At 39.6% G+C, this 14,812-nt stretch overlaps 2 protein-coding genes across 3 annotated transcripts in view; one reads left to right on the top strand and one right to left on the bottom strand.

Annotated features, from left to right (window-relative positions):
- The window catches only part of LOC124149614 (B-box type zinc finger protein ncl-1-like), a 32,084-nt gene extending 23,770 nt beyond the window's left edge, over positions 1 to 8,314 (top strand). For both annotated transcript variants that reach the window (XM_046521318.2, XM_046521316.2), the window contains exons 10-11: positions 103 to 254; positions 2,241 to 8,314. In XM_046521318.2, the coding sequence (XP_046377274.1) occupies positions 103 to 254; positions 2,241 to 2,549 (461 nt within the window). In that variant the 3' untranslated portion in view covers positions 2,550 to 8,314. The remainder of the gene's footprint in view (positions 1 to 102; positions 255 to 2,240) is intronic.
- A 656-nt stretch (positions 8,315 to 8,970) lies between these two features.
- Positions 8,971 to 14,812, bottom strand: part of LOC124149613 — a 29,929-nt gene continuing 24,087 nt past the window's right edge. Inside the window, exons 4-6 of the mRNA XM_046521315.2 lie at positions 13,369 to 14,530; positions 12,701 to 12,847; positions 8,971 to 11,120 (exon numbers count right to left, since the gene is read on the bottom strand). Coding sequence (XP_046377271.2) covers positions 11,004 to 11,120; positions 12,701 to 12,847; positions 13,369 to 14,523 — 1,419 coding nt within the window. The 5' untranslated portion in view covers positions 14,524 to 14,530 and the 3' untranslated portion in view covers positions 8,971 to 11,003. The remainder of the gene's footprint in view (positions 11,121 to 12,700; positions 12,848 to 13,368; positions 14,531 to 14,812) is intronic.

Here is a 14,812-nt window from a genome sequence, read left to right as displayed (position 1 = left end):
TTTGCCCACCTAGCGTCTAGTTTTCACAAATAGGCTGGCCTTGGGATAATTCCTGTGTCTGAACTGTTGTATAGTTTTTTAAGTAAGTTTTATTTTTCGCAGGTCACATTGTGGCGGTTGACAGTGTTTCACCTACAGTTTTCTGTATTGGTGAATCTGGAGATCTGATCAAGTGGTTTGACTGTAGTGACTACATGCGGGAGCCATCAGACATTGCTATCAGCGGGAAGGAGTACTTCGTCTGTGACTTCAAGGTATGTCTGTTTACACAGAAGATGGTACTTTTCAACATTCAGCTTTCTGTGAGGATTCTGGGTCAGAAAAGATCCCCAGTGCTTGTTGTGAAAGAAGTCTACAGTGCAGCGTTAGAAATTGGCACTAAAGTACTCATGGAAAGGAAAAAAACCTGTTTTGCTGGATTTAATAATCGACACAAAGCAAAACAACTGGAAAAGTACTAGTCTTGATTTGCTAGTTTTATCTCAGTGCTCAATACAAAATGTACTTTACAGGCGGTAATTTGTAGGCACTTTCAACATTCAAAAATAAAACTAAGTCCAAATTGACATGGCAGAAACAGGCTATAGGCATTATGCAAATTAGCCTGGAAACAAGTTATCAAAACAACAATAAAAATAACAGCTATGTTTATGTACATAATAATAATGACATGTAAGTTGTTGTTTGAGAAGGGAATATGTTACTTTTACGTTCTGATATTTTGACGATGATTCACTATGCCACAATGCCACTCACAAATCACTATCCACTGACAAATCACATGCACGTGGGTTTCAAGCACCTGTTTTCACCTGTCGTCAAGGTGTCAGAGGTCATGGACATTCACCTTGATCTACTAACACCTGGTAATGCTCAGTTTCACAATAGTCTGTTTTGTTCATATTTTTATACACTTTTACCGTACATGTAAAAAGCAAAAGCATTTGTGCCAAGGCCCAATTAGTACTAATTGAATTCTTTAAATATTTATATATTTTGTATATTAACTGCATTTATTTAAAATCTGAGATCGAAAAAACAGGTTTTTTTTCATTTCCGTGAGTACTTTAGCCCTGTAGTCCTTGCCAAACTGCCCAAAACTTACTCTATCTCACACACTATATGCCCACCCATTCATCCCCACATCACAATAACTCTAGCCTATTAGCTCTAGAAAGAGAATGAGTTGTCTGGGGAAATCCAGTTTTCAGGATCGAAAAAAGTGCATGGTGTGAGATAGGGCAAGAAATTGGCACTAGTCCTGTAGTCCTTGCCTAACTGCTCAACAGTTAAGGTAACGTAAGGACAAGTAGAAATTTGCCCTTTTTAAGGGTTTTGCTATTTGTTATCATTATAAGGACTAGTCGACTAAAAATGTTAGTTTCTACTGCTGCAGTGGGGATCTGATTGTAAGGCTCTGTGATGTTGTGTCATTGTATACATCTGGCATTATCATTGCTAGGGATGAAACAACACTGGTGCACCGTTGCATCGTGAATTTTCGAGTGAAAATTTGATACACAAAACGTTTTTTTCTGTAAAGATGATACCCTTGCTGAAATAAATTACCAACTACTCGTTTAATGACCCCTGGCGATTTGTCAGTCAGATGTAGCAAAATGTGTTGTAATTTGAGTTTCAAGTTCACTGCTGAAAATAGCCGCTTGAACATGTGTCCACAGCTAGGTTTTTGTTTTGAACCTGCTCTGAAATATTTATTGTCAAGAAGTTTCCATGTGATTTGATGTAAATATGTGTGTGTATCGTGATAGTACCCTATCATGACCTTGCTGTCTAGTTTCACCCTTACTCATTTTCTCAGGGTTTCAGTCGAAGGTTTGTCTAGCCGAGACTTGGTTATTTATTGGCCACATTAATATAGCAAACATTTATCACAGAAAGTGGTAGCCTACTGGTTGACCCGTTCCCTCCTCACGTCGAAGACCTGGGTTCGATTCCTAACATGGGTACTATGTGTGAAGCTATTGCGGGAATATTGCTAAAAGCGGCGTAAAACTTCACTCACTCACTCACTCACTCACTCACTCACTCACTCACTCACAGAAAGTATCATATGGGAAGTGAGGTTGGGTTTATGTTCCACTGTAGTGATGGAAATGTCTGTGTTCACAAGGAAATCAAACCAGACAATTCACTTTTGACCCTAACCATCGCCATAAAGGTGGAATATTGCTGGAGGTGGCATTAGCAACACATTTAATCAGCTCTCTCTCCTGCAGGGCCACTGTGTGGTAGTGTTCAACGAGGACGGACAGTTCATGAGACGCATTGGTTGTGAGAACATCACCAACTACCCCAATGGCATCGACATCAGCGACGCAGGAGACGTCCTTGTAGGTGACAGCCACGGCAACCGCTTCCACGTTGCAGTGTTCCAGCGGGATGGTTCTTTGATCGGAGAGTTCCAGTGTCCCTATGTGAAAGTGTCGCGCTGCTGCGGGCTGAAGATCACCTCCGAGGGTTACATTGTCACACTTGCCAAGAATAACCACCATGTTCTGGTGTTAAACACTTTATATATCACTTAACTCATGTGCCAATATTCCTCAGTGTAACTGGGGGGATTTACTATTGGATTCCTTTAGTTATATTATTATATTACTATTATGTTTACTGTTTATCCTTATATTATTATATTACATTTATTTAGGTCCACAATTAATACTGAATACAGGATAATGATTCCTTGAGGTTACTAACCTCTGTTGGCAAGATATATAGTTTTTTAAGCACAGATTTATATAACTATATCCAATAGTCAGATTGTTAACATTTTGTCACGTTTTATGAACAGATTGGGTGTCCAGGGACAGTCGGTCTCCTAGCAGTAGATAAAGTAACCATATTTGGGCTCTAATTGCCAATCAACCTTATGCAACATGCTTTATTTCTAGTCACATATACTCAGTCCTAACATGACCATTATTTTTTGCTGTGCCTTAAGGGATTATTGTTTTTTTTCTGTGTTCATAGTATAAAGCTTTACAAGAGATCATATTATATTTTCATTGGTGATGTTGACCAAATTATCACTTTTGTGTTGTAAATTTATTCACCTTTTTTGAAGTTATTTGCATATACTATAGAGAAGCCAAGATTGCTCATGCAAAATGTTTGTATATCTAAAAGACCATTCATAGTTTTACCCACCATACTTATTTAGTGTATGCATCTAATCAAAATATTGTTGTTTACTACTGTGTTAATTTCATATTGGTTTATGCCATTTCCTAATCTTAGGGCCATTTCATGGAAGAGTTAAATGTGAATATTTAGTTTTTCAAAGGTATTCCAGAAGATATATTTTATCCAGTAAATTTTTGGACTGCAGTTTAATGATTGAAGAGGTGTTGCTCCCTTTTGAGCTCACCCTCTTCTGTGCATTGTTTAGTCGTCTCCAAGTGTTGACGTTTCGGAACATTTCACTCCAGACAATCTAGTTTTAGTGGTCATCACAACGAGCTTTTCATTCATTTAGATGGTGTTCATGTTCTTTCAATTCCAGTTTTGAATTTAACTCATAATACTGTAAAAAAAAAAAATGTTAACTTTTTGAGATACTGTTTTATTATTGTCAACTCCTTTAAGATTTTTGAACTGTTTGCATTTAGAGTTTTGAAGATTAATTTTCAAGTTTACCAAGTTTACTTTTGAAAAAAAGAGGAGGATTTCGCATCCGTGCAAAGACTGATATTTCCATCTTGGTCTGGGTTCAATGAAGGGTAATGGGAGAAGAGTTGACATGTTTTAATAACAATAGATCAAGAAGTGTTTGTTATGGCCATCGCTGTGGCAGAGGATGAGGAGAAATGTAACCAATCGTAGATGGCTAACGTTTTGAGTGCATGTTTTGAGACCAGACTGTTTTTATTATTAATATCAGGGGAGGCAGCGAGGCGGCCTCCTCCCTCCCTCCCTCCTCCCCCCCCAACTTCACAGGTACTCTGTGTCGGAGCTAGACAGGGACATTGTTATACATATACACATTATATATATACATATACATATTAATTTTTGGTGCTCTAACTGTACAGCTCTATTCAGGCTTTTAGTTTATTACATTATAGTTTTATTTCGTGTAGTAACAGTGTGGTCGATAGATGTCACACTTATACATGCGGATTATTAAGTTGAAAAACTTACCATTCTTATTATCGGAGAGAGAAGAGAGAGACAGAATTTAGTCAAATAGCACTAATCACTCCTACCTTGCCTGCCCAGTATTTAGTGACCACGCAACGCTGACTGCTGTAGTGAGAGGAGAGTCAGCAGGTTGACGTGTCTACGATTAGGCGTTTTTCTTTTATTTGGTATTATTCTGTATTATTTTTGAAATACTTTTCTATTAATTACACTTTTCATATACAATTATATATTTAATTGATGTTTTGCAATGTTATTTTTCCTAATATTCAGCTGATATTTTTTGATCATCTCCCTTTCTGTTGATTTTGTCAAAGCAATGCCCATTGGAAAGAGCTGCCATCTGACCACCGTGAAAAGACGACGGAATTCCAGGATTCACATTGGGCCGGCCACCTCTTGAAATAACACTTTACACTGTTGCAGGAGAATTGCAGTTGGTACTACTTGATTTTAACAGTTATTCATGTTTGGGTTGATCGTTCCAGTTAACTCAGTGTTTACTTACAGTTTTGCATTGAAAAATGATTTGTTTATCAATTGAAGCATGTGCTTTTTATTTTTTGCCATTCCCTAGTTTATGTTAATTTTTGAGAAAATCACATTGCAATGATATACAATGATACACAGGTAAAATCATTGTATTAGTTATTGTACACTGATTTTACTGTGTGCCAACTCCTCCGAGGCTTCTGTCTGTGCCCCATGACAGGTGTGTTGTTGTTTTGAGTCGTCAAAGTCGTCTTTTAGGGGAATCGGGACGGGAGGGTCAGGGAATCAGCATTTCAACTGATACTTATTTACTCATATCTTGCTTTTTACAAACCGTGCCATATTTTAATGGCGGTCCTTGATCAAATGTGTGTTGACCGTGATCTCTATTTTCCCTACTATCAGTATTTACTGTTTACAATACCCAGTGTTGCTCATTCTTCTCTTATTGACATATATTTATGTTATTCAGCCTTCTATCAGAAGCAGACATTCAGAAATAAACCCTTGAAAAAGTATACATTGCCAAAAACTTTCCTATGCAGAGAATTGTTTTATAAGTCCCTGACACAGTTCAGAGTTTTTCAAGTTTTTGAAAATACTATTGTTTTATGTACTGTCGTCTGCATGAAGATGGTGAAAGGAGAATTCCTCATGTCTTCTTATGAGAAGCACAATGTAGTTTCTGAAGAAATAATCTGGATATTTACATCCAAAAGAGTTGTGATCTACATAATTGTTTTCAATAAGTGCCAAAATAATATTCTTTACTTTTTTCATAGCAAACATATCAGTCAAGCTGTCCCTTTTCATAATAATTGTCCTAATTGACATCGGCATAACACCTGTTGACAACATGTACAATAGGCAATATGCAATAGAAAATCAAATTAGAAGTAGTTTTTGCCTCAGGTTAACATAATCATACACTCAAGATCGCGGACATGTTTTTCCACAAATACTGGCGAAATCATTACTAAAAGAAAGGTTGCAAATTTCCTATTGCATTTTATGCTATTTCAGGGGAGCAGAATTCGTGAAGGGGTGTTTCCAAAGAAATGTTTACACAAAAATCATATTCTGTTTATTGATGTTGTATGTCACATTTTATGTTGAAATTTGAAAAAATGTGTATATTTTGCAAAGATCATGACAAGTTTTTGCGTATGTTCATCTGAACATGTCAGTTTAGGCATGGTACTTTGCAAAGGCAATATTTGAGCATTGCCACAATAGACAAGAAATTTGCAGTAATTTACATTCACAGTAAATTATTTGAAGAAAAAATAGCATTAGTGCTGTATGAAGTTTGTTTCACAAATAACATGACTGCCCAACCAGACTGCTAATTTAGACATAAAGATGTATTCCCGAAAGCCAACAAGGAATGCTTTAGTTTGGGTTCTCTGTGGTGGTGTCTTTGGATAGGAGAACCAGTCCAACGTGCTGGTACATATTCTCATTTTGCTGCTGAAAAAATGAAATCTTACCTGGATCTGTGATGTGGTTTTGACAATGTTATATTATACAACAGGATAGCAATAAACCTACCCTCAGAATTCAGTCGAGAATTTTCACATCACCGATTTTAAGATACATGATTTTAACGGGAACTTGGCCTTTTGCATCTTTTTGAGTTGTTTTATTCACAGCACATATCTTCTATATTATATATGTTTATGTATAAGAAACAGAAGAGAGAGATGAAAGTGATGTGAAAATTCTGATTGTGAAAGGGATCATTTTTCAATGATGGCTAAGGCTATTTATCCAATAGGTGCCTTGATAAAACCCAAATTGATTGGTATCCCTTTGTGTTTTTCCTTGTTTTATATAAATTTACACTGACCGTGATGTACTGGTTTGCTCAATTGTCTGTTTGGATTTGTTTTCCTAAAGTTTATGTATTTAGGACAGTTCTAAAGTAAAGCATTGAAGTTGTCATGTTCTGGATACTGGCCTTAGAAAACACGTTTCAATCAATTGATGTCTTTGAGGAGTTCTATCAAGGAAGTCATGCTCCGTCTTGTCGATTTGAATTAAATGTGTCGATGGTTGATAGGCGTCGACATGTGTCAAATTAAATATTCGGTTTCTGGATTGTTCCTTTGCTGGCTCCCTTGACGAAGTAACCACAGGTGAAAAGGTTACAGATGATTGTCTAACACAGTTGAGAGATTCTGTTCCAAGCTTGAAACATGGTTGGTTGTTTGAGTTCTTGGGTAGACATTGGTCTTCAGTGTTTACATGCTTTACACTTTGCAATATTTTATTTTGTCCATGATCTTGCATACCTTCATTCCATAGTCAAATCGAGAAAACTGTACAAAAGATTTTGAATTCTTGTAAGCTTAAGATTTTATGGTTACAAGTACGGTAAGGTTATGAGAAATCCACTAGTTCAGGGCAATTGTATTCCAAAGAGTTTTCAAAGATGATTTCGGCCATGTCTTGGAAGAGGTTTGATATAGAATGTAACCATGTCCTTGTATTTTCTCTCATATGCTGAGCCCTCCCTGTCCACTCATTGATGCCAAGTTAGTCTTGCTTTCTGGTCCATTATTTGGCAGTTTCACTTCGGTCTGTCAACAAGTGCCCGTCTCCCCAAGGAATCTGGCACCCCCCCTACCCATCTCCTTCTCTATCCCTGTCTATTCTGTGTCTGACCCACCTAACGATGTATAAAGTACTTAACGCATTCCCATATAGCCCAGACGTGTTAAATATATGTATATGTTGTATTTTTGTACATTAGTGCTACCAGAAATTGTTATTTGTGCTGTTGTACAGTGTCATTTAGTTTATAGTGCAGTGTGGAAAATGCAAGTACTGGTCCAGCAAGTATAGTTGGAGATATTTGTGACCTTGCTAGCTTTTGCTAGTTGGTCTTATGAAAGTTCATGAAACAGGTGCCCTTTTGGGTGGAATGTACTTGACTGGACTGATACAGTGGTGGTTGTCGTTCCTTCCAATATCTAGTGCTATGGTGTAATATGTGGAGATTCATTTAGTCAGGAGATGTAGGATAGAAAATTTAGTTTTGAAAGGTTTTTACCCTCAGTGCATAATTAACAAGGTATTGCGTACAACCTCTTTGAGTTCCTTTTATCAAACCTTTTACACAGACCCCGTCTGATTTGCCAAATTTAAACTTTTTACTTTGTCTTGAGATTTGAAATTTAGAATGAGTTTTATTTATATTCCAGTTGCATATATTTATTTCTACAGCTAATCGTTATTTAATAATGGCATCGTTTTTATTCAAATGCGAACAATACCAAATTTTATATGTCACCTAATCCCCTTTTCTAAATATCGGACTTTATATTTTATTATATGCATTATATTCCTCCTGCATGTGCAAACGAGCAGTTTGTGCAGTCAGGAGAACAGGGTAGAGAAGGGGGTTTGGGCTAGGGTGGGTGGTGGTGGTGGTGTGTTGGGGGCACAGCTAATGACAGACTGTTGGCATCCTTCTCAGCATTACTCTTCCAGCCCTGTCATGGGTGTCCAGTAAAGCCTCGGAGAAATTGGTGGCAATATACACAAGTATTCATATACATATATTACTATTTTTGGAGGAGTCATCTGCGATTTCTTATATGTTTATGTGAAGGAAATTGTATGCAAAGTGGAATAAAGGTGTTCTTTCATTCAATTTTTGAGTTGGTGAATTAGTGATTTGTTGAATGTGGCTGTCCGCAATGTTCCTGCTGGGGTGAAACTCCGACCAGGAGATGAAGAAGCATCATGGGAGTGAGTGAAAATGTTGCAGTCAGCAATTTCAAAGTGTATCGGCTTGTGTGGATATCGTGATATGTTTGATGTGGCATATCTTGCTTGTCGAAATTGATCCTGTTCACACTTTTAAGTTAGCATACTGAGAGTCTTATGGCTCTCTCAAGATGGATATTCCTGTTGCTTTATTGTAAGTGTGAAGTTGTAATGGAAATGCTACATGTGACATTGTCAGTAACAGCATTTAGAGGATTTTATGAGCTGAACGTTCATGTACACCCCATGACCATTCAGATTGTAAAACCCTGTACACCCCACTACTGACTTTCACAGTACTGAAACAAGACCTGACTCAGTGTGGTCAGTCTTGACAGTTCAGTCTTTGTCATCCTGACTTCGGACCTATTCTTCCTTGGAATCCCCACCTGGCTCATCAGGTATGAAAATACTGGACCATGGCAGACATCTAGTTAAATTCCAGTGACCTTGCAGTAAGTCCGTAATGTCCCTGTGTTGGTATGACATCTTGGTAGAATGTGGAGTTCCATTTTATTTCATGTAAATAATTCAAGACAATTATGAAAAAAGTTGTTTTTATTAACAAATAACAGCAATAGTCAAGACATGATTAAAACGTGTATAACACTTAAATGGTCTTTCGTTGGGGGTTACAATTTAGATTCCACCTCCCTGTTCTGTACTTCAGAATATTCTTTGAAATTCTCTTTAGGCATCCAGTCACATGATGAATTAAACATAAGTTTTCTTCTGAACATCTTACACTGTCATCAGCAGGTCATAATGCATGTCTGTTGGTCCGTAACACTATTCACAATTTTTAATGAGGCCGACAATTAACGCACTGTTTAAATATCAAATTGTTATTTAAAACTAGCATTTTTAGTCCAAAACTAGACCAGAAGAGAAAACAGGTTTGGAGCCTCCTGAGATTGCATTGGCAATATTCTTATGAAAGATCAGTTGCAATGTCTCTCCGCACAGCTCGGTCTCAGGCAATAGTAGTGTTCACAGGAAGTTCATACATGCTCATTTGCTTCCTTGAGTTGCACAATACATGCCATTTCATAACCTGATCACAAATAATTAATACACTGCACTGATGATGATTGATACCAATATTGTGTTCCTAGGGGAACAATATAGGAGGTAATAAACTAATACATTGCACATTTCAAGAACACCAGCAATAATAAAACCTGTTGGGTAAGATCATTTCTTATAAATATAAATGTGACAAGTTATGTTATGTCACAGTTAAGATATTACATAAAAATCATTTTCTAATCCTCATATCAACACATTACTACATAAATTAATTTGCTAAAAAAGTCATTGGGTGGTTATCGGAGCACTTTCACAGCAGCTTCATTTCTAACGTTTTTAATCCAGCAGCCGGGAACTGGAGAGGACTGACAACGCCAACTGTCAATGCTTGGAGAAATAAGCTGCTTGCTCTTAAAGCCTTTATTGCTCTACTGGCAAAATGACCCACAGGTCGGCAGTCAACTCCAAGTGAAGACAAACGTAGATGGTTTATATACACGCACATCTCCATTCTTTATTCCTACACGTAGAGAAGATGGATCAAGGTGGAGATTTACACATGTTCAAATGTAGTTATATCATTTCCTATATCATTTCCTATAACTGACCACAACGCCAAACAGGTCCAGTTGACATGCAGATTTCCTGAATGCTACCTATTTTGTTGTGGACATGATACCAACTGGTATGATATTTACCAACTAGCTCTTTTTCCTAAACGTCAAGTGACAATACACTGATCAAGTTCCTGATACAGTTTTGCCAGGCTGTGGACAAGCGCTGGAGTATACCACATTGCTTAAGTTTCCTGCCCACCTAATTCACAAAGTACAGATCACATTCTATCTTCGATCACTGGACTTTAGTAGTCGTATGTACCTAGAATCCTAATTATGACTAAATAACCACCCTTGGAATTGTTTTTTATAAACTGCTCTGCATAAAGACAGTCAATTGTCTTCAAAAATTGCCAAGGACCAATGAATGCAATGTTTAGTGTCATCCATTTGCAGCCTACGAGAATTGGCCACTGCCAGTATACTCGTTCAGGTAGACTGGAGCCCAGTCAAATGTAGGTTCAAGCTCCAAACAGACATCATTGCCACACTTTAATAAACAACAAAACTACTTCTTTTGAAAGCCATAAACAGACCAAGAAATAGTTGTCAACTGGCGGTCCATCAGACATGCTGGGAAGTAGTTGTTGGCAAGTAGTGTGAGCATACAGTGAACAGACTCTGTTAATCCAGAAACTTACGGGACAATGATGGTTATGTTTTTTGTTTGTTAGTTGTTTAACGCTCAGCAATATTCCAGCGTATATCACCGCAGTCTGTAAATAATCAAGTCTGGACCTGACAATCGAGTTATTGGCATCATCGATTCACGAAATTGGAATACCATGATATGCATCAACCAAGTCAATGAGCCTGACCACCTGACCACCTGACCACTGCTAAAGACCTAGTCTAACCTGGATATGGTTATATACAGTTCAGCAAATTTCATTCATTATATTTGTTTAAGAATAAAATGAGGTATAATCAGGAAGGGTTGTCTCCCCTTGTACTGGGTGAACTGTGAGGTCGCGTCTGCTCCTTGGCTTTCTCTGACTGGAGGTTGAACAGGAACTGGCGAACTTCTGGTGACCTCAGCAGTGCCTGTGCAAGGAAGCAGTGTCATACTTTATTCTTCTAGTTATGTGCCATGCTTTTCATTACAAGAGAAATAACTGGTATATCTCATTGGAAATGGGTAACTTAGAATTATGTCGATGGTAAACAAACAACACTTCAAAAGTGAAATGTTCGACCAAGATGATCATAGACTGATCATGTTTGTGGCTCGGCACACAAAGCATGGGGTGAATAATCAGTCCCTTTGTAAAGTCACAAGTCAGTTTAACAAACATGACAAATGTTTGATTGATGGATATCAACAAAACAATCATTATGCCCTATTACCTCAAGATCCTGAATGGTGAGGTGAGGTGAAATAGGTTTAACGTTGCGTCCAAGATTATTGCACTTATATAGCGACGTGCATGCACATGATTGCGTGGCTGCTTGTACTAGTCCGGACTGATGCCGATTTATAGTGCTAGCTCACTGAGATACCATGCCGCAGTTTAACATGAATACCCCACTCAGACACAGTATACTGACTCCGAGCTGACCAGTCCTTGTTTTAGCCCTTTTATGCCGGGTGCCAGACAGGGTAACAACAAGTACCATCTTTAAACGTCTTTTGGTATGACGCGGCTGGGGATCCAACCCCAGACCTTCCTCTCTCCGGGTGGACGCTCTACCACAAGACCACGGAGGCGGCCAGATCCTGAATGGACTTGACAGGAGCTTTATTCAATTTTTTTCACTCTCTGGAATTGAATCTCACCTTCAGTTTTTCAATTTCCAAAATCATCAATAAACTGTTTTTAGATCTACAGATCTAATAGCTTTTAATTGTTGCTCTTGAAACAAATCCCAGTATCAGTTCAAACATTAGTTCAAACTTAATTCCATGAAAACTGTACAAAAACAATTGTTGTATCACGGCGTGTCAGCTAGGTGTGGGATGAACGCCTGAGGTGATGTAGGCCTAAGTTACCAACCTCGTTCGTGAAACACACAGCATGGGTATGGTGCCAACAAACATAATGAGGGCGACTGGGATTCAAACCCAAGTTTCTGGCATGCCCGTACACAGCGGTACCTTAGACAACTGTGCCACTTGTGTCCCTATTTATCATTAAAACCCTGCCTACAAAGTGAAAGGATCCTGCCAATTTCTTGCCCTCTGACTTCTGGACAAGTGTATTAGCAAATTCATTAAAATTGACCGAAGATAGTGGGTGAGTGAGTGAGTTTGGTTTTACGCTGCTTTTAGCAATATTCCAGCAATATCCCGGCGGGGGACAACAGAAATGGGCTTCACTAATTGTACCCATGTCAGGAATCGAACCTGGGTCTTCGGTGTGACGAGCAAACTCCCTTAACCACAAGACTACCCGACCGCCCACTACAGTTAGTGATCATACACTGACTATATAGGGCATCAAACCCAGACCTTGATAGGGATGAGTGAACACACTACCTACAGAGCTACACCAGAGCTTGACACATTACAGAAACAATACAGTACAAACAGTTGTCTGGTATGTCGCAAATGCTCCCCTTGGTTCTTTTCTAGAATCATAAAGAACCCAGTCTAACCTTGGAATTAATCAGCTTGAAATACACACCATTTTCTTCTCCGTCAACACAGCATCAAGCATACTGGGTTGGAAGCCGACATCCGATGTTTCGGGTGTCACAGAGCCTGTCATCTGTCGTCGAGCGTCATCTGACGTGTAGGAACTCAACATGGCTATATCTGCCACCATGTCGCCCTGACCAAAACAAACAGCTTTTTGTCACTAAACAATATATCATGTGACCAACCATGGGTCTGGGTAGTCCTGTGGGTACCCGGGTCCTACCCAGGACCCCCCTGACCCGAGTACCAGAGTTACCCGTCCCAGCCCTAGTAAGTAACCATCACAACTCCCTGACTTTGATCCATATTTAAAGGTTCTTACCATAGCCCCAGTTCAAAATTTAAAGTCCCTGATTTCAAGCATTACAGGAGCAACACTGACTGTTGGTCCCTTATTCTTTCGTAATCTGTCACTAGCAACTGGATTGGAACATAATGGAATCTGATTAATTTCTATAACAAATATATATTATTAACTGATCTGCAGAAAGACTATTATCACTAAAATTACAAATTATATTCTTTCTTTATCTATCAATGGCAGCTGGATAGTAGTGTAATGGATTCTGACAAGTCTTTAATGAATGTAGGTTATTAATTGATCTGCAGAAAGACTATTAACACCAAAATGACTGGATTGTAGGCGAAACCAACCTCACTCTCGCTTCTCTCTCGCGACCTGCGACCTCCATCAGAGAGGTGGCTCCCTCTACGACGAGAAGTAGAACCTGCGTCCACACTATCCCTCTTATCTTGACTCAAGGACACACAACTACTCCCACCATCACTGTAGGCATCCATTCGATCATCACACTGTGACTCGCGCCCGGACATACGACTCTCACATTGCGACTGCCGACCGGACATACGACTCTCACACTGCGACTGCCGACCAGACATACGACTCTCACATTGCGACTGCCGACCAGACATACGACTCTCACACTGCGACTGCCGACCGGACATACGACTCTCACACTGCGACTGACGACCGGACATACGACTCTCACACTGTGACTGACGCCCAGAAATTCGATCGTCATTCTGTGACTGTCTACCAGATATATGACCTTCACATTGCGACTGACGTCCAGACACACGACCTTCACGACTGTCTGTAACAGTTCCTGATTGTTCACGTCGGGATCGTTTCTTCGGTGAAACAGACGATCCGCTTGATGAATGGCTGATTGTAACAGCAACAGGATGGCTTGTCCCTGATTGGCTGATGACATTAGAAGGTACAGAGGTCAGCCCGGGCTGGCTGATGACAACACCTGATACTTGAGGAGTGACAGACCGCACAACAACGGTATCAGTTCCCCGGGCACTTGGTACCACAGACCGCACAACAACGGTATCAGTTCCTGCGACACTTGGCATCATAGACCGCACAACAATGGAATCAGTTCCTGGGACACTTGGTATCACAGACCGCACAACAACGGTATCAGTTCTAGGGACACTTGGCATCACAGACCGTACAACAAAGGTATCTGTTCCAGGGACACTTGGCACCGCAGATTGTATCACAACACCAGGCATATTATCAGATACAGGCACATCACGTGGCGCACCGATCTGTTCATCCATCCAGCTGATCTCACCAGATGACATGTGACAATCTGACAACAGCTGTGACCGAGACGACTGCAGCAAACTCTCAAAGAACAGCTGTGCCGTCTGACTCTCTTGATGGATGTCGTCTGTCACCATGAACGTTGGCTCCAGCGCAGACGCGGGGATGTCCTCCAGACCAGACAGCTCACCGTGCATCATGGAGGGATGTTCTGGCCTCTGATTGTCCATCAAGGTCCTGTAATGGAGACATACAACTAGAAATGTGTTTGCATTACATGCAAAATCAGAAGCAGTCCCACCCCACCATTTCCCATCTTCCCGAGGCAAGAGAGTAAACTGTCTATAAAAGTCCAGTTTCCACACTTGCCGAACTAGGCTGGTATTCTGGAGAAAGATTTTGACTGGACTAACGAGTCTATGCATAGTCCAATCAAAATCGCGCAACGAAATCGAAATCTGGTTCGTAAACTGTCGTGCACATTTTGGTCGATTGCAGGATTTGCAAAGCATGTGCATG

This window comes from Haliotis rufescens, unplaced genomic scaffold (genome assembly GCF_023055435.1).
Source record: "Haliotis rufescens isolate VD_foot unplaced genomic scaffold, xgHalRufe1.0.p SCAF_7, whole genome shotgun sequence".
In the NCBI taxonomy this organism is placed as follows: Eukaryota; Metazoa; Mollusca; class Gastropoda; order Lepetellida; family Haliotidae; genus Haliotis; species Haliotis rufescens.
The sequence above is the reverse complement of the archived record's forward strand: the minus strand, read 5'-3'. Positions and strand labels throughout refer to the sequence as shown.